The 27,266-nt window shown below is 36.2% G+C and overlaps 2 protein-coding genes across 2 annotated transcripts; one reads left to right on the top strand and one right to left on the bottom strand.

Moving 5' to 3' along the window:
* Nucleotides 1–2,105: 2,105 nt before the first annotated feature.
* Nucleotides 2,106–9,230, bottom strand: LOTGIDRAFT_171454 (hypothetical protein; the record flags this gene model as incomplete). The annotated part of the gene is made up of 16 exons (XM_009047654.1): nucleotides 2,106–2,268; nucleotides 2,478–2,495; nucleotides 2,644–2,747; nucleotides 2,876–2,984; nucleotides 3,323–3,562; nucleotides 3,731–3,879; nucleotides 4,158–4,344; nucleotides 4,539–4,627; nucleotides 4,915–5,112; nucleotides 6,541–6,613; nucleotides 6,794–7,072; nucleotides 7,270–7,411; nucleotides 7,678–7,865; nucleotides 8,019–8,533; nucleotides 8,739–8,828; nucleotides 9,048–9,230. The coding sequence occupies 16 exons, from the start codon at nucleotides 9,228–9,230 to the stop codon at nucleotides 2,106–2,108; spliced, it is 2,727 nt and encodes a 908-aa protein (XP_009045902.1).
* Nucleotides 9,231–16,712: 7,482 nt separating this feature from the next.
* Nucleotides 16,713–25,800, top strand: LOTGIDRAFT_224402 (hypothetical protein). The gene is made up of 18 exons (XM_009047653.1): nucleotides 16,713–16,772; nucleotides 17,600–17,675; nucleotides 17,855–18,034; nucleotides 18,321–18,430; nucleotides 18,658–18,777; nucleotides 18,946–19,011; nucleotides 19,207–19,320; nucleotides 19,537–19,595; nucleotides 19,756–19,973; nucleotides 22,701–22,817; nucleotides 22,958–23,096; nucleotides 23,324–23,436; nucleotides 23,587–23,679; nucleotides 23,928–24,032; nucleotides 24,323–24,404; nucleotides 24,604–24,704; nucleotides 24,875–24,992; nucleotides 25,255–25,800. Exons 3-18 carry the CDS (start codon nucleotides 17,885–17,887, stop codon nucleotides 25,512–25,514), a joined length of 1,965 nt encoding a protein of 654 aa, XP_009045901.1. The 5' UTR covers nucleotides 16,713–16,772; nucleotides 17,600–17,675; nucleotides 17,855–17,884; the 3' UTR covers nucleotides 25,515–25,800.
* The last annotated feature ends 1,466 nt before the right edge of the window (nucleotides 25,801–27,266 follow it).

Below are 27,266 nucleotides of genomic sequence, written 5' to 3'. Positions count from 1 at the left end.
CCAAGGGGGCAGCCTCCAATTCATTCCTGGAGACAGGGCTAGTTAGCAGGCAGGCATGGGAATAACAACTATAATATAATTGTTTTAAGTTATAATGATGACAATACCTGTTTTATTTCAACATAATGATGTATGGTATTTTAACAAATGATATAACAATATTATAGACTCCAAAACAAAATAGCTCTACTTGATTTACCTCCCTAAACCAAACTCATCAAAACAGCCTTGAATTACGTCTCTTTATCCAACCCTTCCTGCCAAAAGTTATTATGTAAGAATTGAATTATCAACAAATGTGACTAGGTATTTTGCAGTGAAGAGTTGTCCACAGAAATATTCCAAAATTTTATCATGTATTTCAGCTATTTCTTTTTTGTGGTCTTTGGTTTATTAAGGTAAATCAAATCCAGCCAATGAGACAAGTTGAATATGTACAGGGACAATTTATAACCTATGATTTGATTGGTTTAAATGCTAATGAACTAACCAATCAATGACCGATGAAATGAATGATGAACCAATCAACAATGATTGAAAGTGAGTGACTATGATTGGTGAATACTAAAATGAATATTCTGGCAACCAATGAAAATGGGAGGTAGACCTATGTTAATTTACATATCAATGATTGTGACCCTTATGAGGTCAATGAGGTCATTTTTAGAATAGAATGTAGGTCTTCAAACAATCTAAAGATGGATGAAATTCGTTCTTCTGAGCTCCAGTATTTACTGTTTATCACAATTCACTTCTTCTTACTCTTCAGAAGCTGTTTTTCTTTATCACTTGTCTTTGTTTACACAGAGATTCTTTCTGATTGGTCGAACAAAAGCTGAACATGTCTTTATAAGGCAAACAAGACTCCACTTGCAAAACAATTTTTCCATATCAATCGAATCGAACAGCTATTCCCACCAAAAGTCTTCTTAAATTAGTTGCTTCATAGTCCGCGTTAATCATATTTTGGCGGCAATAGCTTACCATTTCATTCATAATTATACCAGAATCATTCTAATAACAAGCACTTTACAAGATTTATATTTCATTTATATAACAAACTTAACAAATCTAACATGGTTTACTTAAACTCCAATACGATTGGTCAACATGACATTTGCATGTATACAGACCAATCAAATTAGAGAATGGCATAACCAGTAGGCCTAATTCTTTTTCTCAGGCCCATGAACATTGCGACCTTTTCATAAAGGGTTAATTTCTCAAGGATTGTCAGATGTGGCAAATACCCTCTGCCATTTCATACACATTGTTTTATCCTGAGCATATTAAATCATTCAGTGACCTTAATGATATGCGCATAATTAATCAGTATTATATACATATGTACATAATTTCTCCTACTTATCAATGTAGTCAAATTCAACAGGCAGTACTATACACAAAACACCCCCACTTCATGAAAATGAAATCTTCTAAATGCACCAAACTGTATTAACTATGCATGTGCAGATGAGTCCAAAGATGTCTGGAGGTGTCAACTTTGACAGCTGCACAAATAATCCACTTAATAATTCACTTCTGGATATGACACTATTTTGGAAGACACTCTTACTTTAAGCCCTAAGCAACCAATTGGTTACTATGGTGAACACTTCAAACAACTGGAGTATTACACCTGTTCCATACTAGGCTAATATCATATTTTTTCAATACTTGACTTTGCCAGTTAGTTCAGTTAGTCAGTGAGACAGTTATTTCATTCACAGGGTAAAACATAAGTCAAAATCTATATTAAAAAACAAAATCCATACACAGACACCAATATCACAGTTTTTTCAGTCTCCAGGTTTGAACAACTACATGGGATCGTGGTTTCACTAAGTTTTTATCAGAGAGAGATTGCCAACAGACAGAGTTTGTCCTTCTACTCTATCTGTCAATTAAGTCTGTTGACAATTCAATCCAAAGTCTGTTGACAATTCATTCCAAAGTCTGTTGACAATTCATTCCAAAGTCTGTTGACAATTTTTCTCAAGTTTGTTGACAATTCAATCCAAAAACTGTTAACAATTCAATCCAAAAACTGTTTACAATTCAATCTAAAGTCTGTTGACAATTCTTTCCAAAGTCTGTCAACATTTTTATTTCGTTTCATTTTCAAGTTTTAACACACCCTCCCCTTCCAGTCCTTCAATGTCTGGAATGGGCTGCCTCCAATAGTTCACAGAGCTAAATTCGTTTGTGTGGTGTCGTAAATGTAGAGGAGGAAAGAAATGATCAGTGATTTGACTTAGATTCGTGTATCTGAAAAAGAAACAGAAAAAATTGGAAAATAAAATAATGGAACATCAGTATTACTTTCCACAATTGCAATTAAGCTTTGCATTTGTCTGCAATCAAATATTCAAATATGGAATAGCCAGTTATGCAAATAAACTGCTGTATAGTTATCACTTGTTGTATTTATTTGTTTTATTTTCAAAAACTGGAATAGGTATTAGACCCAAACTAACCTGGGAGATTTTTCTTCTCTACAAAATGGAAAGGGATTCGTAACTTGGTGTTTCGGGAAGATTTCGGTTTATTTTTAAGAGACAGACAAGGGCATGTATTAAGGAATTCTATTTACGAATTTTTTCGCCACAAAGGGACATAACAGGTTAAGAATTCTGTACTTACGAAGAGCGAAACTTGTAAGAGAGATCATGAGTTAACTCCCCTCGATGGTTGATGGTGAAAATACGGAAACTTGGGATCTTTAAAGCTCGATATGCTACAACATCCTGAAAAATAATAGTTATATTTTAATCTAGAGCTGGGAGAAGTAACCATATTTGTTAAAAATAACAACTTAGATTCACAAGGATCCTTTAGCTCTCAATCTAGCTAGCCTGATTAAACCTTTACTTACATTGATTTTGTTACCAAATCCAGCGTAAAATGGAGACAGAGGAAAGAGGTCTGCTACATCTTTTAAACAGTTTATTTTAAACTCCTCTGGGTTCTTCACTATCACCTCTCTAGAATATAAAAAATACATCTTCTAGGAACTTTTCAATATCAGAGTTGACCTCTTACTTGTCAGAGATGACCTCCGACTTGTCAGAGTTGTTCTCCCACTTGTCAGAGTTAACCTCCCACTTCTTAGAGTTAACCTCCCACTTGTCAGAGATGACCTTTCTCTTATCAGAGTTAACCTCCCACTTGTCAGAGATGACCTTTCTCTTGTCAGATGTGACCTTCCACTTGTCAGAGTTGACCTCCCACTTGTCAGAGATGAACTGAGCCTGTCAGAATTGAACCTTTCAAATGTTGCTCTTGATACAAAGGTCAGTGTAAATTACCATATGCCACTTACCTATGAAAAGCACTGATAAGAGAAGCAGGATTAAGTAAGAGAGGACCATCTGGCAGAACTAACTCTCCTTGTCGGATGTTTTTCAGTAAATCTTTGGTAATTTTGGACTGCCCAATAGCCCTAGCTGAGAGGTAGATGATTTTGTAGCCATTCCGATCAATACGGGTAAAGAGATCTGTTATACCAGACTGAGTCCAGTCTTGGCCTAATATCGGCAAAATCTGGCCCAACACATCAGACCTAAGAAAAGAAAAAATCAAAAGATTAGCTTCAGATGTTGAGGGAGTTGGTCAAATTTGATCTTAGATCTAGCATAGATCCTTCATGGATTATCTGTGCCACTGATGGACTGGAATAATGAGGAAAGGTCACCATACTTTCACACCAACCATGAAAATTATAACTTACTTTGTGATGGTGCCATCAATGTCTGATATCACAATCTTATCGTCATAGCGCCATAGATAAACATGAGAGGTACAGCGTGTGGTACCTTGATATTGAGTTGTGACTGAAAACGTGATTTCATTTACACCTGGTCTCAAATTTAACTTTCTCTGTAAATAGAAACATTAAAACAGAACCTGAAACATGTTGTTACTCTGTGCAATCTTCTGACAACTGAACTATTCATCGCTTATTGTTTACAGTCTTTCTGTCAAGAGTTCTGATTGGCTGTATTTACAATCCAATCAAAATGCTTCATTTAGAAACTTCTGTGAAACAAGGGTGGCTATTGCAGTCAAGGTATAAGACTAAGTTCGTAATAGCTTGACATTGTGAAGAAGCCACCAGTATTGTGGAAGAAGAACTAGAGTAAGTAAAGTGAACTTACAATTTGTTCTGTGGTTAAACGTAGACTTTTCTTACAAACATCCGGGGGACTCTCACCACGATGAATCGTGGCCATATTCAGGGGTGGTAACTCTGGTATCTTTTTGATCGATGACTGAGAAATGAGGATTTCCTCGGAACCTTCTGAGTCTATTTCACTTGGAGATAAGCTGCTCTCTTCCTTTGGTCTGAAAAGTTGCATATTCATGAAAATCAAATATCCTTTCCAATTGCATCAAATCAATCAAATCGCTTCATTTACAAACTTCCGTGAGAGATAAAAGGTGGCTATTGCAGTCAAGGTATAAAACAGAGTTTAACAGCTTGATATTGTAAAGATGGCATCGCACCAAAGCCTGGCTTAAGAGAGATTGAGACTTACTTTGGTTCTTTCTTAGGAGTAGAATGAACACTGGTTGGTGCACTAGATGCTCCACTGACTGATGTGGTTACGTTTAATCCACTATCACTCTAAAATATAAAACATGATATATCAGAGAATCTAACAGTGATATTCCAATAACCTACTTAATATGTTCACTTTTAACCAATCACCTTTCAAACACAGATAATTCTTGACACACATGGATAAGAAGGCTCATCTTTCGATGGTGAGCTGTGAACAATATTACTGATTAGTGTAGCTAAAAAATTCCAGTTTCTGAGACTAAGGTACCATTGGTCAAATAGATGGCGAGCCTGGCTGTTTAAGTGACCAAAAATGTACTTATATCAATCATCAATAAAACAATCCATACCGTTTTATTAAAGCTCTCAGATTCTGTGGTTGCTATAGATGAAGGGATGGTTGTTGGGGTAGTCGGGGTAGTAACGGCTGACGTGCTCACTTCCTGTGTGGTGTCTGCTGGTATAGTACGTCGCCATGGAAACCATGATGACCCACCAGATTTCTTCTTCTTTGGCATGTGTTCTTTACTTAAGGACTTGACTGTGTCCTGTAAATGTTACCATAGATTTTTGGAAACTATTTGACAACTTGAAGGTCATTGTTCATCATTTTGGGGGTTGAATTGAGTCTTGAATATATGCAAATGTCTTTAGCACTACTAAAACTGATTAAAACTGATGATTGGTCATTCTCTTAAATCATTATTCAGATGTTTTCAACTATAAGCCTTTCATTGATGACACTTTATAATAAGCAACATCAAATTACAGAAGAAAATGGAAAGGGGTTGACGATTGTGGTGATGATGATGGACATTTTGCTTTTTCAAGTGTAAAGACATGCATTAGCTTTTATAATTATTTACATTTAGACTGACAGACAAACAAACAACGATGAAAAACAAGCATGTTGTTATTGGATAGTTTAACAAAATTTCAAGAAGAAATCAGGTGGAAGGTCTAAGAAATGACTAAATGTATTATAGCAGCACAAAGAAATTCATGAACATCTGAACCTAATGAGACATCCATTATGTTTTGAGGTAGATTAGTAGTAATTCAAGCTATACAAGTCAAGACTTCTGATGTGTATATGACTACTTAAACTACCTCCAAATAAAATGGACTCTTTGTTGAGATGGAATAAATAGTAATAAACTATAGAAGTCAAGACTCTGCTATGTTGATTATTACTTAAACTACCTTAAACCACATGAAGCCACGAACAGAAGAGGTATGGTGGTATATGTCCAGTGGGGGGTTATGGATACAGTAGAACATAGAGGAAGTGAACACACGAAGTGCCCGGACACAGTGGGGATATGATTCGTGTACAACTGTATCGATAAACCCAGACCATACACCCTGCCAGACACAGGACCTGGTCTATTTGTTGCTTTAGACTGCTCATATTAATGTTATAAACTGTCCAGGATGTCATGATTATCTTTGGTCCACTAAGCTATAGCCTACATGTTTATCATATAATTTAGAGAGGATTCTGATGACAGGTAAGCATGAATGTTTGCTACACGTTACATGATCTAATTTATCCAAAGCCGACTGAAACAAAAACAGGTCAAAGGGTAAGCCTTTAAGCTCTTAAGCTTTCAAATCCTAGTCACGTAATGTAAACACCATCTACTTTTTAGCTCTTCAGCTTTCGAGTTCAGGTCCTGTAATCTTGAAACGATCTTAGCATTAGGACATCCTAGAAACAGTGTTACAAACTTAGAACCTAGGACATCCTAGCGCTAAGATCGTTTCAAGATTATGCGACTTAATCCTAAAACTTGAGTAAATTTGAGAAACTGTAAATGCAGAAACACATAATTATACTCTGCAGCAATGTATATCGATTCAAATTTGGAGTCCACACAAGTGGAACAGAGCCACATCTTTGCCACAATTAAAGGTAGCAGATAAGGTCCTTAACTAGCTATAAAAATTAACCTTCTATCTGGTAATGTACATACCTCAGGAAGATCTTTATGAAAAACAACGTTAGATATCAACATTGGTGCTGCCACCTGCCAGTTGACGTAACCCCTAAAAATTTAATTCAAAATTGAATATAATTCATCTTGGCAAACAACTGGGTACCACTTTGCCAAGACTGCTAATAATACCCAAGAACTTTTGTGATATTGATGTCATAAAACGATAAATTTAAGTCCTTATGTGTATGGAAATTCTCCAAATTTTACTCTAGAGAGTACGCATACTTACTTGTCATGTATACGGACAACCAGATCAGGATCATTAATCATGTTGGGCTTTTCACACAGATCACCAAACGTAACCACCTTCTGCATAAACTTCTCTAAGTTCACTCCATCTGGATCAGACAGCCCGCCACACAGAGACAGAGAGACGTGTCCAAGGTGCCGGACCTCTGACTCCAAGAAACTGACTGGTCCTCCCACAGCGCCATCTACTGAGTGTGGAGATTGAGGTAACGAGGCTCCGCGACCTGATTCACAATCATCATCTCGTATCGACATAAATCTGGAAATACAAACAGATGGAGTTTTACACCCTACTACAAAATTTCGAGATGATGATTCAGATTTTAAAGATGTTAACTCAGATATTTTTCTACTGCTGGTTGATTTAAATTAGATAAGCAACAACATGCAGAGTTGACAATGAGGTAAAAAACACATGTAGGCTGAAGGAAGGGATTGAAAACCTGTCTAACTCACCCTCGGGGACTGCCAAGGTATAATTTAGCAATTTCTGGATCATCAAGTTGTAGGTCATCTAAATAAACTCCATCTGCTTCTTGCTGTTTCATGGAACTTTCACGTTTCCACAAGCGGAAGAGCTTCCCTGATTTATTCTTATCTGAAATGGACACAAGTCTTTGATATATCTCTTTTCTGAATATGGCAGAGTCTTCAAAAAAGACAAGTCATCATTTTAACTTGCAAACGTGAATAATTCTGGACACACATGGATTTGAAGGCTCAAATTTAACAGTGAGCTGTGAACACTAATACTGATTGGCTTAGCTCGAAAGTCCCAGTTTTTGAGGCCAAGGTACGATTGGTCAAACCGATGGAAACCATTCACTTAATATACCAGCAAAGCATACATTAATATCAAAATACCTTTGTCCTCTTTGTCTACTGATTTATCAGTCATGGTGGACAACATTTCGGATGACGGAGGTTTAGGGAAGTCACCCCATTCCCAGGTGGCAGTGTCCTCTAACAGAATAGATTGCTGAGCTATCTCCACACGCTGTCTGTCAACTTCTGTATCACTGACTGGGCTTGGTGGTCTTGAAGCTTGTGGACTGGAAATACAAAGGAACATGAGTTATTCAGCCTGCTTCCCTGCACCTTCTACTGGTAGCAGGATCCTCTATCCAATCAACAACTGGTAGATAGGATGCTCGTGAAGCTAAGACCTTATCCTTCCATGATTTCAAAATAAATTGAGCTCTTACCTACAAATGGGAGATATCTCAGGGTCACTTAATGGATGAACAAACGACGTTTTTCTCCACCCGATTCCAACAGTGTCGTCATACTCCAACACAGGAAAAGTCATACTTTTGGAAAGTTTCACAACTTCCTCTTCCTCGGACGATGTTTCTGACACTTCCATATCGAATATTCCATCCCCTTCTGGCATAGACGCAGACATGACCCGCGGGGACGATTTCCCCCCAACTTTCTTCTTCTTCAAAACTTTCTTACGAAGTGGTTTTGGTTTTTCTTCCTCTTTGTTTTCGTCCACAGAACTGTCACTTTTCATATCCTTCAACAAAATACTCATGGCTGACTTGAAATCGTCTGCTGATTGGTCTAAAGTTACCTCCCCTTGTGATATAGAGGTTGTCGTGGTAACGCTGGGTGTGCTGGTGACTGTTCCAGTCCCTCCCTTCATCTCTTTGATTCCCTCTTCCATAAGTTCCAGAGACGAAGGGATAGGAGATGTAGCCAAGTGGGGAGGAACTTCCTGAAAAGAAAGGACAAAAACATCATAAGTACAGGTTGGTGGCATTTGTTTGGTTCCAGATGCCACAGACTAAGTAAGGCTTGACACAAGGGGTCTTTGGACAGCCAAGGGCTTTAACTCCAACCCAGACTCTCTGATCAATATAATAGCTATAAATGTGCTGTATAGGCGTTTAAAAATTCCTACTTAAGAAACTAAGTGTTACCTCATCAACTTCCTGAACAAAGAAAGCTTCCCCAGCTTCTCCTAGCTTCATGTGTATATCAGCTGGTATACCATTGATTTCAATATCAACCTGTAATAAAGAAGAGATGGATGAGGTGGATGAATGGAAGACAGATGGATGGATGGATGGGCTTGACCTTAAGCACATAGCATTCATAATCACATAAATTTTGGAGGAGCCCTTAGATCCACAATTACAACTACTACTTCACCGTACGTATGAAATCCACATAATTTAAACACTCTGACACAATGAGCTACAGCCACCCAAAAATGAACACAATCTTACCAATTTTTCTCTGGCTCGTATGACGCCCATTTTTCCAAAACGGACGTGAAACGGGGAGCTGGCGAATGTTCCATCTTCTTGTTCTGTGATGATCACATCTATAGCCCCAGTTAATGTGGCTGAATTAATTTCATTGTAAAATCCTCTAACGTTGGAAAAGAGTCGACCGAATAATCCACTCATGCTGATTGGTCAATAACTAGGTCAGCAAAGGTTAGGGTTCAATGTTCCAAAATTTTGAAGTTTTCCATTTCTGAAATGATAAAATTTTGAACACATAAGTGGACATTAATTTTCTACTTTATTAGTGTATGCTTTGAATCTTAAGATCTTGAAACCAAGTCAAGTTTTTCACCAACCAATCAAAGACTTTCTGACCTATATCAGAATAAAGAATAGCCCTCGACAAGGTCTTTAATATTTCATAGACTTGTGTAGAAACAAACAGTCAGTTGTAATGGTGATATCTCGCTCATACACTGTATAATAAATCAATACATCGTCTCATATTATTGCTAACTTTTAAAAGCTATAGCTACACTAATTCTAATGAAATGAATGGAGTTTTACATCCTACTCTTCTGCACCTGAAAAGCCTGTAGCACGCAGGGCCTTGGTATATTGTCCCATCCAAACAACCTTTTCCTTGTCAGCTCCCTCGATCTTCATCACTGACAAGGCAATTCTTTGGGAAATTACGTGACTATCCCAATAAAAATGTGCATGTCCTGCTAAACTGATAATAACAAATATACTACCATGACCAACAAATGGACCAATACACCACTACAATAGCAAGCTGGTGTTTAAACCACCAATCAGTTGACCTTCACAGAAACCTATAATCTAAACAATCAGATATAGAAATGTTTCATCATTTTTTGACATTACAGTCTAAGCTTACCACAACTAATAAGATTTCCTCGGTAGATACTAAATAACTGTATTGATTAGTAAAGAACTAATGTAGGAAGAGGTAAAAATAGAAATGATGTCACATGTAAACTATATTTACCATCAGGTTTCAAAGTTTAATATAGAAATAAATATCATAAAAATTGACTGCAATTTGACCCCAATAATTAAAAAAGACTCCAATAATTAAAAGAGAGCGGCATCTTCACAATGTTGAACTATTATTCAACAACTATGTCTTATACCTTGACTGCAATAGCCACCTTTCATTAGTCTAATTATGAAATATTATAATGAAGAAGCTATAATTCAGTAAGTAGGCTTCTTGGTTATCAAATCTTGACCTTATCTAAATCAATCTTTAAACTGATACACCAGTTGTCAAGATGTAATTAGACTATATCCTGTGATTAAGGTTCTCATCCCACAGTGATCTTTGTATATATATGTATCAAAGTATCAAACACATTTTCATTTAGACTGATTCAAATAATTCAAGATGGTAAATTTTGCTATCATATTGTCAAATATCAGTAAAAGGGTGACACTTTTTGATTCAATTGGCAATCTAATTTGCCAACAGATGGGTCCCAATCTTATCTACTAATAATCTTGATACTTTTCAGAATGAAATTTGATTTAAGGTTAATACACAATTAAATATAAAACAAATTGTTATTGTTAACTACAGTTGATAATCACAATAATTAGAGGGATTAATACCTTGAATTTGTTATCCATTGTTAGATGATGAATATTTATATTACAAAATCCCTTTTATATCTCTCTCCCATTGTGTACTAATCAAATAAATCTACTTCATTAACAAAACCTTAACCCTTTGTCACTGGTGAACAAGTGTAATCATTATCTGTTAACAGGTCTACATTAGGGTCCTGAAAGGGTTAAACTTGTTAAACTGGATGTAAACTAGGGAGTAAAATAACTGACAATTTATCCACAACAGCACAGATCAAGGGTAGAAACTATGTCATAAACTGTTAATACATCTACATTTCCTAAGGGCCCTTGATAAACTGGATGTAAGTGAAGGGAGTAGAAAGGCTGACAGCTTATCCATAATAGCACTGAGCAAGCACAGAATTCATGTGTATATGCTGCAATTTTAAAACCTTCTAACCATTTATTCATACCCCCCTCCTCCTTTTAAGTAGCCCTGATAAATCAAAGCTTAAAAATGACCCATGACCTTACCTTAACTCAACTCTAATTTCTAAATTGATTATTATACTAATGATATAAATATAGTCACCTATTGACACCTTTTCCTCACCCCACACTCACTACCCCCCAGACATAATCAAACTTAAAAAATGACCCATGACCTTACCTTAAATGAACTCTTATTCATAAATTATTATACTAATGATATAAATACAATCAATGTATAAAGGGAATATTGACAAGTCATGTGACAGCTGTGGAGATATAGTAAGATAATACCTGGATTTTCATTGGTTAATATCTATATCATGCCATGTCACTCAACCGCGTCTGTAACAGTCATACGGCCGAGTAAAAAATGTCCTCAGTGATTTGATAGCCTAACAATTATGAAAGGAAAGGAAATATATTAAGTTAACACACCTTATCAGGCTGATGTAACAAACTATAATTCAACATCCGGCTTATCTACACCTGATTTGGAAAAAGAAAATTCAACATAGAATGCAAATAACCTAAAGACAAAAATTATAGCCGAGCATTTCAAAGCCTTTTTCAGACATAACTGGCAAAGTTATGTTGTGTTTTCCAACCCTGTTTCATTCTAAATGCACATTGGATGGATGGGAAAATAAATCGAGGCCCTGTGTGCTACACACTGTGTACATTAAAGATCCCTCGACCTTTGGAAATCGATAAAGAGTTGGCTAATACCAATGTCTTGGCAAAATTTCCATCATTGCATACTGAATGACATTACCTGTCTTCATTAGCCCATTAGTTGCAGAGAAAAGGGAGTAAAACTCCATTTATTTCATTTTTTGTCCCAACTATTATAAAGCTATTAGGCACATGGCTGTTAAGTTACCGGTATATTAAATAAAGACAAATTGTTTCATCACCATAGTTGGCTGGTTACCAAGTAGACTTTACACTTTCACATACCTAACCTAACACTCTAGCCAAATACCTCCAGCGATTTATCAAGCTAATATCATTACTTCATAGATATTACATGATATTTACTTAATACTGCGTAAAATACTCAATTCTACAAGTAAACACAGTGTTAATAGTGGATTAAGCAATTTAGCCTTGTTTGGAAACTAATTAACCGACATATTCACAATGTCAAGCTATTACAAACTTCATCTTCACAATGTCAAGCTATTACTAACTTCATCTTCACAATGTCAAGCTATTACAAACTTCATCTTCACAATGTCAAGCTATTACAAACTTCATCTTCACAATGTCAAGCTATTACAAACTTCATCTTCACAATGTCAAGCTATTACAAACTTCATCTTCACAATGTCAAGCTATTACAAACTTCATCTTCACAATGTCAAGCTATTACAAACTTCATCTTCACAATGTCAAGCTATTACCAACTTCATCTTCACAATGTCAAGCTATTACAAACTTTATCTTCACAATGTCAAGCTATTACCAACTTCATCTTCACAATGTCAAGCTATTACAAACTTCATCTTCACAATGTCAAGCTATTACCAACTCCATCTTCACAATGTCAAGCTATTACCAACTCCATCTTCACAATGTCAAGCTATTACAAACTTCATCTTCACAATTTCAAGCTATTACAAACTTTGTAGTATATATTGAATGCTTTCCAATAGCTTAACATTGTGAAGATAATTATCTGACTGGTTCAGTATATCTGGAATCAAATGACATGATGTAAAGATAGCTACACTCTGATCAAGTGAGCTACAGCCCTCCTACATACTCCCAGCTAGAGTACAACATAAAAGAATGTGCACTAAAAATAATACAATGAAATTAGATCACAGTAGCAACGCAATAACTGAAATGTCAAACAGCCATTTTTTATAGCCTATTTTTCTATGAATGGAAATATAGACCACAGTGGGTATTCTAGATTTCCCAGGTTAAACTGTACTGTAGACTTCTGATGAATCAATTACAGTTCTATATCAGTGGTTAGGGTGGTTGAAAGGTATCAAGTTACTATTCAATAGGCACTTGCATTAGCACAGGGTTAAAGCAGTGTTGAGGTGTATTGAGATAAGTTTTAATGAAAGCACTGGCCTAGGTCACAGAGTAATAAGATAAGCTTATTGTTGAATACTGGTATGTGAAAATAAATATTGGTACGGTACCAAGACTTATTAAAAGAATCTCTTCGGCAATATCAAAATAAAATTCGATTAAAAGCACAGGCCAAGTCTCCACTGAATCAAAGAAGATGACCCAAGACACAATAAGGTGAGAGGAAAAATGTTGGAAATATTTCAAAACACCTTGAAAACAAACACTGTTAACTCACAAAACGTGTTGAGATGAAATGAAGGGTGAACTCAGCTTTGTTTACCGCTGTTTACATTCGGAGCTTAGCTTTGTTTACTTAATGTTTACATACAATTCAGGGAGTATCTTCTACAGTGATTTAACATTCTACAAGTTCAATAAAATTCGATAAAAGTTGGCACAAGTGACATTTCTATGCAAATCAAAGCCTATGATCCTACAGAACAGATTCACATTTTAATAAATTGTCACAAACAACAAATTGGATTGAGGATGCAGACCATAAAACTTTACAATAAACAAACTTTCTGTCAACAGTGGAGTTCAACTATTCAAGACTACAACAGGCTTTGTTTATTTTTGCATTTAGCCCATTGTTGTTAAACAAAATGACCTTTGAACTTTTCAAAGTAACAAAAGAAACAGTTACCAAAATTCAAACTGAAACAAATGAGTGAAAGACTGACATGTGAGTGAGCAATAGATTTAGGAAAAAAAACGACTGCGGTCCTGCGGGAAAGTCTTGGGTAAACTTGAATAGCTTAACTTTTGTCAATATACCAGTCTACCCAGACATCTAACCTGACCACAGTATCTAAGAAACATAGTGATCAAAGAGAGTGGGGGTCTTTGAGGCTAAGGTCCAGTGCCCTGGAGAGAAAGGAATGGTGCAGAGGGGGTAGGGGACCCATCATAATAAGTCAATTGCCAAGTCAAAGGGATGATTAATACTCTTGGTTGGGGTAGCAATGCCAACAATCCTGCAAGTCCTGGACATTGTATTTGAGCATCTCTTCAGAGCAAGCCACCTTCACAAACTCGTCCACGTTTTATTTATATTTTGTTCAATACTTTACATAACTACACTCAGACATGGCTGTGGTCTGAAACCGTCACAACACAGCTTGACAGCAAAATAACGACACAAAACATGGCAAATTTCAGCCGACAGACGAAACTTACCAGACTTTTGACTAGAATTTTGGGCTGGACGTGTACTCAATGACTCCGACTTTCAGGATATCCAATGGCAAACCGGTTAAAATTCACAAAATGCACAAAAATTAGTAAAAATCTTCAAGAATATTGCCTTCTAACTTGCTTGAAAATTAAAATGAGTCGAATCAGCTGATCACGTGACTTGGGGTCAAATATTATGAGAGAGAATGGTGACCTCTGAATGCAGCGTTTTGATTGGCTGAAAAAGAGGTTCACAAATTCCCCGACGTTTATAGTAAACTTTTCACCGTTTTGAGGCCAAAAATAGAACTGTGTGGCCTTATTTTGTTAAATGACAAATAGACACGCTTTAAAAATGATTGAGAAAGAAACTTGAGTACTCTACGCTATATTGAACAGGTCTAATTAAATAAATAAGTCTACCACCACAAAAACACGGAGGCCTACAGAGGACGGAGGCTCGGTAGAAAAAAAAAGGGGGGGGGGGGGGGTCTGGACATTCTATTATTATGACTAAGGTTTCATTTTGAGGGTTTAAATATACAGCTAACACGATTATTAGGCGGAGGGGTGCACAAAATTGTCAAAGGGGACAAATAATACCCCCACCCCCTTTCACATCCTCAGTGGAAACGCCACTTCAAGCGACATAACAAGCCTCTATAATGGTCGCATGATGCATAGCCTGATGAAAAATCCCCTTTTATTTCCGCGTTGACAAACCGGATTTCACACTTTTATGATCACACCATCGGGAAAACGTGGTCAAATTGACACCTACCATCTACTTGTCAACTCACTGGGACATTAGCCTGGGACGAGTGAGGTAGAGGTGGGGGTTGCGCTATGGCCGTAACGAAAGAACATCCACAAAATGCTGGCTTAACGCCCTATTCCTGCATTTGCGTTGGATTTCTTAGATGGATGTAAAATTCCATTCCAGTTAAGGCTCACGTGTGTGATGGCTAGTCCAAGATGGATCCAAGTACGACCTCAACACAGTTAGGGGTAGGTATATCATTTCAAGAATATTTATCATAAGGGCCTTGACTTACTAACCGTTTTTCTTGAACTGTTATATGACCTCTGTGAAACACTTAAATAAATTCTTGAGTAGCTAACGACAAGGTCAAGATAGATTAGTTTCTTTGTTTGGTTCTCAAAATTCCATTAGGCCTACACAGAAACGTATTACGTAAAACTCATTTTATTTCATATAGTCTTCAAAATCCCATTAGGTCTAATTGTAAAACGGGTTACCTTGTGGGTAAAATCCCATAAGATCTATTCAAATGGAAGTTTGCTTCTATATAGTGTAACAATGATGTCCCAGAATTTTTCATATAGCAAAGAAATATATTATGCAACAGGGCATTTCATTTGTTGAAATATAACAGGAGATGCACAAAAAGTTCATTAGATCATGCATGGTAAGTGAAGTCGCGCCCAGGAGAGAATCAAACGAAACATTCAGATTTGCATCTGCACTTTTAGACAGAAATGAAAATGAAAGCCACTTGCAAAGTTGTAATATAGAAGTATTCAAATAAAACCTAAAACGTGTCGCACAGTGTGAAACTCTGGGAACTAACATGTTTCAGGTTCTGTTTTAATACTTCTAATAGTCACATTAGGATAAATACGGGTATTTTCTATATTATATCACATGAGCTATTGGATCAATACGATACAACCTTGAAATCGATCTGATAACATCACGTTACCAAAACGTAAAGATAAACAACTACTTATGACTCGCACTAAAATAATTCGGTTATAATCGATAACAAAACAAAATATTTTCTTGAATTGATCATATTCGTGTTTATTCTCGTTTCTTATGTAACCTTTGAAGAAATCAACCTTTTTCGTTGTAGCACTCCGAAATAGAGCAATGACGGAATTAGATGCTGAAAACTGTGATGTATTGTATTGAGGCTCTCTAATATTCATTTTGGTGAGGCGGGGATTAAGTCCTTCGGATGCAAGCCGATAATATCTGCTTATTGGCTGTACAAGAAAGAAATTTTATGTGGTCCGTAGTAATTTCATTTCAGGTAGAGTTGCCTCCCATGGTAAAGTGCTAAAAAATGATTTTGTCCACTGTCCAGCAAGCAAGACGAGTTAACTCCCATTTAAATTCAGACATTCCATTGATTATCAAAAAATAATGCATTTTAGAAATAACAAACATATATTTTCATGATTTTTGCTAACTTTCAGTTTCATTCAACGTTTTATAAAGATGTAGAAGTTGTGTCTAAAATCCAAATCGAGAGTTTAGACGCATCCATGTTTATTTACATTTTTCCAAGATGGTGGCTTTGTGAGATTGTAATCTCTAAAAATAGAAAAACGAGCTCTTGCCAGGTAACGATGACTTAGCATTTTAAAATGTTGTCAATATTTGCTTATATGAAAGTTACCCCACAATTACGTAATCTTTTCAAAACTGCAATTTCACATTTAACGCATTTAGAGGCCATTTGTAGTAAAAAAAATTCATCGTCATTATTTGCAGTCTATATGCACTGCATTCTATCTTACAACATAAGACTAGTAGAGTAGTAGATTAGGCTAATAAACAGTGCCAGATGTGATGACTCAGTAGTGTTTGAGCAAATGGTTTTGTCCACGCTGTATGCATGTTGAATGTAAATGAGTACAGGCTTTGCATGCATAATGATTAAGGGTTTTTGTTATGGTCGAACTAATTTACATAAAAATAATTGGGTGTAACACTAAGTGGAAAGGCTTATTGGCTCACTGGTGGAACATAAAAGGAACAAACACAACAAAATTTTTAGTCAGCCAACTAGTAGGCCTACACTGAAATAGCTTATTTGTCTACTGTTAGCAGCTGGTTTGAATCTTAGAAACAGGTAATGCATTTTGCTGGCACTTGTGGCAGTGGAACAGCTCAGTCAGTGGGGAGTTAGATTGTCATCTGCTAGGAGCTTAAGTGATGTGGGTTTGAAGCCTCTTCAAGTAGTAGTTTGATAGCTCAGTCTCTAGCCAGTTAGATGGTCTTCTGTTTAGGTGCCTTAGTCTTGGTTAAAAATAATTCTGATGCCTCAGCCAGCGCTTTGAAGAGTTGGCACAGTGTCAGCTATCAAACCCTATCACCTTAATCCAATGACATGCATTTTATTTCCAGTTCTTGGCTAATACTAAATAATTATCTCTTATGATTTTAGAAGTGTCAATAAAGTAAGCTAGCTGAGTAGCTGTTAGATAAGATAAGAATAAAACAACAGGATTACTTCGATAAAGGTAGAGTGTTGTTTTTATTCAAACAGCTAAGAGTACAGTTAAGTTTGGCTTCTTGGAATTAAAAGAACCACACACATCTGACGTATGACTGAAAATTTGAATGGTGCAAATTGATGAAATCAGTGTCCTGATACACATAAAAAATTCCAAATTTTCTTCAATACCATTCTATTTTAAAGGTGAAACAACTCTGATATCATATATTAAATATGGGGTTACTGACTGAAGGAACAGCCTTGTCCTGGGAAGAAACCAAGAAACAGGCTGACCACGTTCGGAAACACGGAATACAACAATTTATTTACCAGTACCATAAATGTAAAGATTTAGAAAAGGAATGCTTATATTGGGGAGATGAGGTAAGACATTAAAGTGTAATGAATGGACAACGCGTTGCAGTGTGTAATGAGGGAAATTTTGTCAGGTCAGCCACATCAGCCTACCCTTTTTGGATTCATATTGTCGAGGGAACTTTAACGTGCACAGTCTGTAGTCTGTAGGACCTCGGTTTATTGTCCCAGCAGAAGGACTAGGCCATTTTCCATGACAGTCCCCCCGACCTGCATTACTGCCTGGAGGAAACTGGGTTGAAAAATCTGAAGGCATCATTTTGCAGGGATTGAACACTGTTATTGTGTATTGTAGGTGGAGTATATGTTAGTCAAGCTAGATAAAGCCAATAAACAATGTAGATTAGTTCTTAAAGCTAAAGAAGTCCTGAAGAAATTACAGAAAAGAGAACTTGAATGTCCAAAGTAAGTTGAAAAGAATTCTGGTTTTTGATGTATCTAAAGATCTTATTAAAATCATTTGATACCCTTGAAAGGAACTAAACATGGTATTCAATCCAAGACAACTTGCTACCAATTGAACAAAATCACCACGACATATTCCACTGCCCTTTCTAACTGTCTTGCACCGCAATCTGGCTCCCCGGCTCACCAACATTGCCAATGTTTTCAAAGAAAGATATGTCTTTCAGTGATCATCCATCAACCTGGAGACCAGAGTATGCTGAATATATGGTAGAAGGTACCCCAGGAAAACCTTACGGAGGTCTCATGGCTCATTTTAACATGGTGGAAGCTAATATGAAACTAAGGTTTGTTCAGTTTTCATTGAAATAGCAGGCATACCAGTTCTGATATGTGTGATGCACACGACAGTTTTCGGTAAAGGAGGTAAAAACGTCCCAGTAAATCTTGGCCCCTGAGAGCTACCAATGTAAATATAAATTGGATTTATCTCCCTTCGATTGATTTCGTTACAGACGTGAAGAAATCCAGAAATTACTAGCTTATGATGAAGTTCCTCTTTCACTGACAGCTTTTCCCAGGTATGTAAGCTTATATCACACAAGGACCTTTGCGATAGTGCATTCTAAAACCCTTAGCTTTAGTGGAATTGGAACCTAAGAAGTCTGATTGAAAATTGAAATGGTGCCATCTATGTTATCAGAGTCCCTGATATATATATAAGGTTTAGAAAAACTTCTTCACAATCAATATAAGAATGATGTTTGCTATTTCAGAATAGGATGTGAAAATTTCACGTCCCCAGCGTTAAAACCCACCCCAGAGAAAGGTTACAGTCATTCCTTGTTCTTTCCTGATGGTGCCATCAACCAAGGTCATCCCAGATTTCAGTGAGTCTCTCCTAGTTTATTTTTTTAGTTACAGATTTATGCTTACTGTATAATTGCACCACTTTTTAAATAAATACACAATTAATTAACAGAATTTCCCTCATTGCCAACAGCTTAGTATTGTATACTTAAGTAGGTTTGTTCAAACATTCTAAACAGTAGAATGTGAAACTACAAATGAATTTGTTTTATATCCAAAGTTTCATTTATTTTCAGTACTTTAACTAGAAATATTCGAGAGAGAAGGGGGAAAAAGGTGGCAATTAATATTCCAAGTAAGTACTCTGATTGGCTGTATAACTTAACATACAATCCAATCAAATTACTGCTCTTCGATACTGCAAGAAAAATGCTTAAGGTATTGTAATCAATTTGCAGTAAACGATTGGTGAGTAACAACATGTTTCAATTTTAGTTATAATTTTTCTATTTCAGTTTATAAAGACAAAAATACGAAAGTGCCATTTAAAGAAGATCTGAGCCAGTATGGAGATGATGGAACTTCCCAATCAGCTGCCCTGACTGATCATGTCTACTTGGACGCCATGGGGTTTGGTATGGGCGCTTCCTGCTTACAGGTCACTTTCCAGGCCTGTAATATTAACGAGGGAAGACAACTCTATGACCAGCTCGCTCCCCTTTGTCCCATATTGGTGAGTTAGAATTGACACCTTTTTGTCTCTAAAAATACTTTGTTAGATTCAATAAAGATACAATATAATGTTAATATCATAAAAAAAGACTGGATAATAGGAAAAGGACTTACTAAATATACCAAATTCAAATATACTTGTTAAAAAATCTACAAAATTTCAGACTTGATAATCAAATCTATCTACGCTTCTTCATGAATGTATCTTCATACAAAAGATAGACAGTAAAGGCATTGTAGTTGGCATGTACCCAACTCTCGCCGTAGCCTCCATCAACCAGCATTACGTAGACTTGATCACCGAATTCCAGAGGGGTAACAGTCTGTATACTGCTTGATGGATAGAATCCTACGTTTTTATTGTCGTCTGCCCAGAGAGCTGCGATTGGTCGATTGTTGATAAAGATACGTGCATTGACCTTTGCCCCAGGATGTGACATCAGATACAAAGATACGACATATGTCCCGGGGATCGTGCATATAAAAATACCGGTGCCGTTATCGTAGTTGTCACCCAGATCCAGCAGCACGAGGTCAAAGGGTACAATGGTGTCTTTGGCTGGTCCAAAATGGTTCGTAAGGACTGTGGATAAGGCAGCTTGCATGGGAATACTTGATAATGATCCATCCCCTGGTTCCCCTTTTGGGCCTCGGTCTCCCTTGTCTCCCTTTGGTCCTTGATTTGGATTTGTTGGGTTCTTCTTCATGGGCTTGGGATTGTTCCCTGTAAATACACAAAACATACATTCTTCAGTTTAATTGCTATATCATATTTTAAAAGACTTCTGATTTATGCTGGAAACAAGCTTAGTAAGCTAAAAGCATGGATTAAGCACTTCTTAGCACCCACAAGCAATTGGTTAAGGATTTAGAGCAATAATATAATATGAAAATGAACTGTGTTAAGACATCTTACCTTTACTCTTTGTTTTGCTATTTTTTACCATTTTCTTCTCCGCCACTTTTTTCACCTTTATTGAATTTTTGGTAGGTTTGGCACTTTTCTTTTTGGGCTTAGCAGCTAGTTTAGCGTCTTTTTGTACTTTCTCAGTTTTCTGTTTCTTTGCATCATCGCCTTTCTTATCTGACCTTTTCTTGGATTCTTTATCTTTGTGATCTTTGGCATCATCTAAGTTTTCATGATCATCTTCAGCACCTTCAATGCTTTCATCATCATCATCATCATCATCATCATCATCATCATCATCAACTAAGTCTTCAGGGTCATCATCAGTGTCTTCAATACTTGCATCTTCATCAGTAGTAGCATCATCATCATGTTCTTCATTGCTACCATCATCAGAATCAGCGCTGTCAACAACAGCAGCATCACCATTATCTTTTTCTTCTGACACCACTTTCACTGTATCTTTGATAGGTTTATCAATCTTTTCTGATTTCTTCACATTCTTACCGAAGTAAGGCTTCCACACACTCAGGGGATCTTTACCAGGCATGGCATAAATTTGTATAATGGTAAAAACAAGAAAGACAGCTAGGATGAATTTCATGTCAGTCTTCATCTCTGTTCATTCCTGAAAGTAAATGGACAAGGAATTGAAAAATGTTATTAGTGTTGAATGAAAAGTCCACATCAAACCACGGTAACTCATGGAGGAACAATGTGTAGCTAGTTGAAGGATTAAAATACTTGTGATTGATATACTTCCTCATGTGAAAAGTTCATTAGCTGCTACCTATGTTTTGCCAAAATGTTGCTTCAGATTTCCAGTTTCGTTTGCAGTACTTGGTTTAATTATTATCAAGTATAGAATTAGAGATTATAATTACCTTTTGACTGTTCCTCTGAATTCTGTTACAATCCCCTGGTTAATGAATAACAGTTGTTACAAGTTGAAGAAAAAAACAATGGAGTTGAAATGTTTAAAGATGAAAGACAATGAATGATAGAAACTCACGAACTATTGGAGATTCATTCCCCCACCATATCCGACAGTTTAAAGCTACTTTGGTTCACACTTTTTGATAGGTGCAGTAAAGGCCTTTTTGATTTTCAACCTCTCCTTAGCTTCTATTTAAAGCATTAAAAAAATATTCCTAATTGACAATACCAAACATTGAACAAATATTAGCTCTACAAAAGGGGAGCTAAGTCAACATATCCATTACAGAGTGACTAAGGTGGCACTCAATTGTTGAGTTCACAGGTTTCATTGAATCAACTGGAATTTCATTAAAACAAGTTGGAACAGCATGTGTTCCTTGGGACTTGAATGAAAAGTAAGTGTAGACAGGAATGAAGTGTGGTCTGTAGCCAACTCGACAGGGATTAAGTGTGGTCTGTAGGATGTCTGAACTATAGTGATGTTAATGTTGATTAATGTCTATGATCAATACACTGTTTGTTTATTTGTTGATCCTCATCTGACTTGTTGTCTTGTTGTATTGACACTTGTTATTGATTTCTACCTCCATATCCAACTTTATACCTCACTTGTCAACATTCTAAATACACATCTCATCAGACCTTTGATTCTTAACATATCTCATCATCAAAATTATCTTACATATCTCAACAGAGGCATTTCTAGGAAACATTAGGTTAGGGGGCCGAGCAGGGGCCACAAAACTTTCCAGGGAGGACCACAGGCAATTCTAGGGGGGCCGAAGCCTAATCATGGCTGCCCTTGCAAAGAACATTCTAAGTGGCATCACATACCATTCCACTGACTAAGATTATAGTACACCACTGTATTTATTATTTCAGCTGGCGTTAAGTGCTGCCTCACCAATATACCGAGGCTACCTGACTGATATAGACAATAGGTGGACAGTTATAGCTCAGTCTGTAGATGATAGGACTGATGAAGAACTTGGATTAAAGGTATTGTAATGCTTCTCATCAGAACTATTAATATGGAGGGGCATCTATGTCAGAATTCAGTGCTATTTATCTGTAATATGGAAGGGTATCTATGCCAAAATTAGGAAACCCTTGAGTGAAATTTATTTATTTATTTGTAGGAATTAAAGGAGAATAAATTCAGAATAAAGAAATCTCGCTATGATTCTATAGATAGTTATTTATCTCCACAAGGTCAGTGTTATAATGACATTGACCTTGTCTATGATCAAGATCTTTACGATGATTTACGCAAGGGAGGTAAGTCACTAGAGTTTCTTGGTGCTTTACATTGGTGGACAATTGAGACTAGTCACATGTGTTGGGCCTTGATGATCCTAATTCCCAATTTGGTATTGCCTAATTGTTCAAGTCCAATGAATAGGGATGCTTTGCCAGAATTGGTTATAATTCAAATATTAAAAGGCAGATAACTCTGCTGGTGATTCTGGATGAGCTCTAATGGATTTCCTTATCTTTTTTTCTAGATGTAGATGATCTGTTGGCAAAACATATGTCTCATTTGTTTATCAGAGACCCAGTTTCACTATTCAGTGAAAAAATCAACCAAATTGATGAGGAAGAAATGGATCATTTTGAGGTAGATGATCTTCATTCTTGCTGGAAAACAAGGAGTCCTTTTTCCAAAAAATCAGACTTTGTGTGGGATTTTACAGAGAGGAATATTACAAAAAAGAAAACTCATTTTTTCACAAATGTTTTGAACAATTTTGTGGTTATTTTTTTTCAGAATATTCAATCAACCAACTGGCAGACTATGAGATTTAAACCTCCGCCTCCAAACTCTCCCATTGGCTGGAGAGTAGAATTCCGACCAATGGAGGTACAGTATTTTCAATTCACCTCTCAACCTTGGTTGAAGGGATTACCGTAACACGAGGTCAACTCTCTTTATCAAATTTATTGATTGCAGAAAAAGCTGATGTCCAAACGTGGTTTTGAATTAAGAGACATTTGATGAGAGGGAGTGAATGAAGCTATTTATTGATGCTATCTGTGTCCATGATTCACATCAAAAGTTTAGAAAACCTTTTTACAATGCCTTTAAGTTATAATCTTTATTGTTTTTAGGTTCAGTTGTCAGATTTTGAGAATGCTGCCTATGTTACGTTTATTGTACTACTTACCAGAGTTATCCTTACCTATAAACTCAATCTTATTATACCCATCTCTAAGGTAGGACCTTCAACTTACTTTTGGGGAATGCCAGCCAGTCATGCTTAATGCAAACTCAAATGTCTGACAGTCCTTATGGTGAGCAGGACTGTCTAACCTTAAACTGGACACCACCATAGTTTCAAACATTTTGTTTCTGAAGGTTCCCTAGAATGGTCATCAGGTGGATGCAATAAGAAAGGCAGAACATGCTCAACTACCAGAACTACTTTATGCTAATCTCCCTTTTATCGAGTCCAGAAGGCTACTTTAATATGTTGAATCTTTTATTAGGCAACACTATTTTACAGGTTGATGAAAATATGAAAACAGCTTTTAAAAGAGATGCTGTTTTGAATGAAAAATTTTATTTTAGAAAAGATTTCTTTACTGGTATGTGTTGCTTTTGTTTTTTCATTTCTGTTACATTTTGCCACAGGAAACTTGGGTCTGACAATGGGCATATCTGTGTCTGGCAGTGAGCCAACTTGAGCATGACAAAGGGCCAAATGACAGTGATCCAAGAAATGATTGCCCAAAATGAAGAACCAAGAAACTGGGATATTTATAGCAAGTCTTTTTTTAAATCTAGAATCATGGCCACCATCAGGAGAATATTGTGATAAGAAGAAATGTGATAAAATAGAAGATGAGTATGAGCTGATGACTGTGGACGAAATTTTCAATGGAAAGGTGGGTAATGGATACAAATCAATCCTGGCAAAATTTCCCTCAGTCCATAAGGTGCTTAAAAGAAGGACGTAAAACTCCATCCATTTCATCATTTTTGTTGGAAGTTCGCAGAGTTTATGACTCCTTAACGGAACAATCTACGAAAACGTTCAATCCATTTTTCTTTTCAGGGTGAATCACCTGGATTATTAGGTGTAATTAAACATTATATAACAGAAGTTGAATGTGACGTTGATACACAGTGTACAGTCTTACAGTATCTTAAATTAATATCTAAACGAGCTTCAGGTACGTTCTTAAATAGAGTTATCTCCCTTGAAATATTGGTGATGACATCACATTAAGGTGGGGCTCGAATGGAGAGTTCTGAACATGTTCCAATTCTTGCATCAATCGAACGGTACAGAAGTGGGTGCTACATTTAAAAAAATTTTCCTCCTATTCCTCTCTCGGCCATGTTGAATTTCTAAACCCTGTTCCAACTTGTCTTATTGAACCTCTGGCACATTTCTGCTTTTCAAAGCTGATAATTTCTCAATTTTTCTTGCAGGTGAACTCCAGACCACATCGAAATGGATGAGAAATTTTGTCACGTCCCATCCTGATTACAAACAAGATTCACGTGTCTCAGAATCCATAGTTTATGATCTTCTGGAGAAATGTGACAAGATCAGTAAATATGAACTGGAAGTACCAGAATTATTAATTCCTCCAAAATCAAAATCAGCAGAAGCCATTCCAGAAGCTATCTCAGCTGCCTATAAACTAATCGACGACAAAAAAAATTCTATCATCGCTAACGGACACTAGAAAAAGAGCAGTGGCGGAGCCAAAGGGGGGGCAGAGGGGTTCCCTGCCCTCCCTCACAGCCCAAAAGGCATGTTTTTCGGGCAAAAATATCATAACTTGGTAAGAAATTCGGGCAACCTCAGGTAATTCGTCCCCCCCCCCTCGGACATATACCTGGCTCCGCCACTGAAACGATCAAAAATCTAATTATGGTCTGAATTATTAAGAAATAAATAAAAAAATCTATGAAATACTCAAATCAGGTTTAATTTTTCTAATTTTTTTTTCATTTTATTTTTTTCATGGTGGGAATATAGATTATAATTATTTACATGTAGCACACGGGAAAAAGGGGTTTTAATATTATGCAGTTTAGTTAATATAAGATCAAACTGAGGTTAAATCAGGTCATCAGTGAAGGTCAAAAGGTTATTGGAATGAATGTTCAAGAGGGCCGTAGTTAGATCCTGACTGTAGTGGATACATTAAAAATATAACTAATAATAAAGGAAGGAAACTTTAGTTTTAATTAGACTATATATTAAGGTAATTATTCAGAGTCTGATTAAAAATTGAAATGGTGTAAATTGATGCTATCAGTTTCCCTGATACACATACAAAATTTAGAAAACCTCATTACAATCTCTTTAATATACATATATATTCACTTGCACATTGATGTAAACACATCTGCACCTAGTTATTATATACTGGACTGCCATTATGTTCTATTTTTCCCATTGTACATTTTAAATATCATTTTGTATTTGTATATTTTGATGCTAAACATGTGAGAATTTTATATATGGGGATATTAATTTAACTATTATTTAAATTTCTTCTTTAAATGGCATTTAGTAATTATAAGTAATATATATAGACACAGCTTTATGGAGTAACAATCACTGGTTAAATTTTATACAACGTTTTGACTTGCTCCTCCAGTGTCCTTAAGCACATCATGCTGGGCAAAAATTTATATACATTTGGACACTAATTATATTACAGAGAAATACATCAAAACTTTGCTTAAAATTGATTATTGCAATTGATTTAGCAATGAGTTGGGTTTGTTTAATTAAGTAGCAAAAGTCATTAGCTTTAATGTAGTTGCATTAAGAGAGCTTTTTATGCTGCCAAAATATGTTGTATACACTGTTATCATAGCTAATTATACAATATTATGTTATAAATTCATTTAGTATTGGCATTTAGTATTTATTATTCACTTGGCTCTATATATCCTAGACTTTAGTTTGTATTGTTATGAAATAGGGCACATGCATTAAAATGAATCTAGCTGCATTAGTGTCATTAGTCTAAACTGAAGGTACAATTATCTCATACCAGTGTTAAGGGATGTTTTGTGATGAAGTGGTGATAGAATTTGTTTAAGTGGGAGGCTGGGGTAAAATCTGATCAATTGTTGAAATATTTCTAATAAAATGTTTTAATTAAACTGTTTATATCATTTCATGAGGATCTCTCATTTTGATAATGTATCAGATATCAGATAACTACTTGTATTTTACCAACTTACTGGGAGAGGAGTTATAAATAATACATTGCCGTCCTTTTAAGTAGGTTTGATTACTTTAATGCAGGGGAGACTGGGGCTAAGTGAACATGGGATGAACTTCCAATATGGTGAATTTTGTCTACAAGAGGAGGATACACAATTTATTCAAAGTCAAATTAATTTACAGAGATAAATAGAATAAGTAGCAAGCTAGATATACACTTATAATAACAGAGAAATTCTCGTATGGTGTC

Source organism: Lottia gigantea (assembly GCF_000327385.1).
Source record: "Lottia gigantea unplaced genomic scaffold LOTGIsca_115, whole genome shotgun sequence".
NCBI classification, from domain to species: domain Eukaryota; kingdom Metazoa; phylum Mollusca; class Gastropoda; family Lottiidae; genus Lottia; species Lottia gigantea.
The sequence above is the reverse complement of the archived record's forward strand: the minus strand, read 5'-3'. Positions and strand labels throughout refer to the sequence as shown.

Coding starts and splice junctions, on each gene's coding strand:
- LOTGIDRAFT_224402 (XM_009047653.1), top strand. CDS start 17,885: ATGGGGTTACTGACTGAAGGAACAGCCTTGTCCTGGGAAGAAACCAAG. Junction 19,596..19,755: donor GGTGGCAATTAATATTCCAA/GTAAGTACTCTG, acceptor TTTCTATTTCAG/TTTATAAAGACAAAAATACG. Junction 24,405..24,603: donor TAGAAAAGATTTCTTTACTG/GTATGTGTTGCT, acceptor TTTTAAATCTAG/AATCATGGCCACCATCAGGA.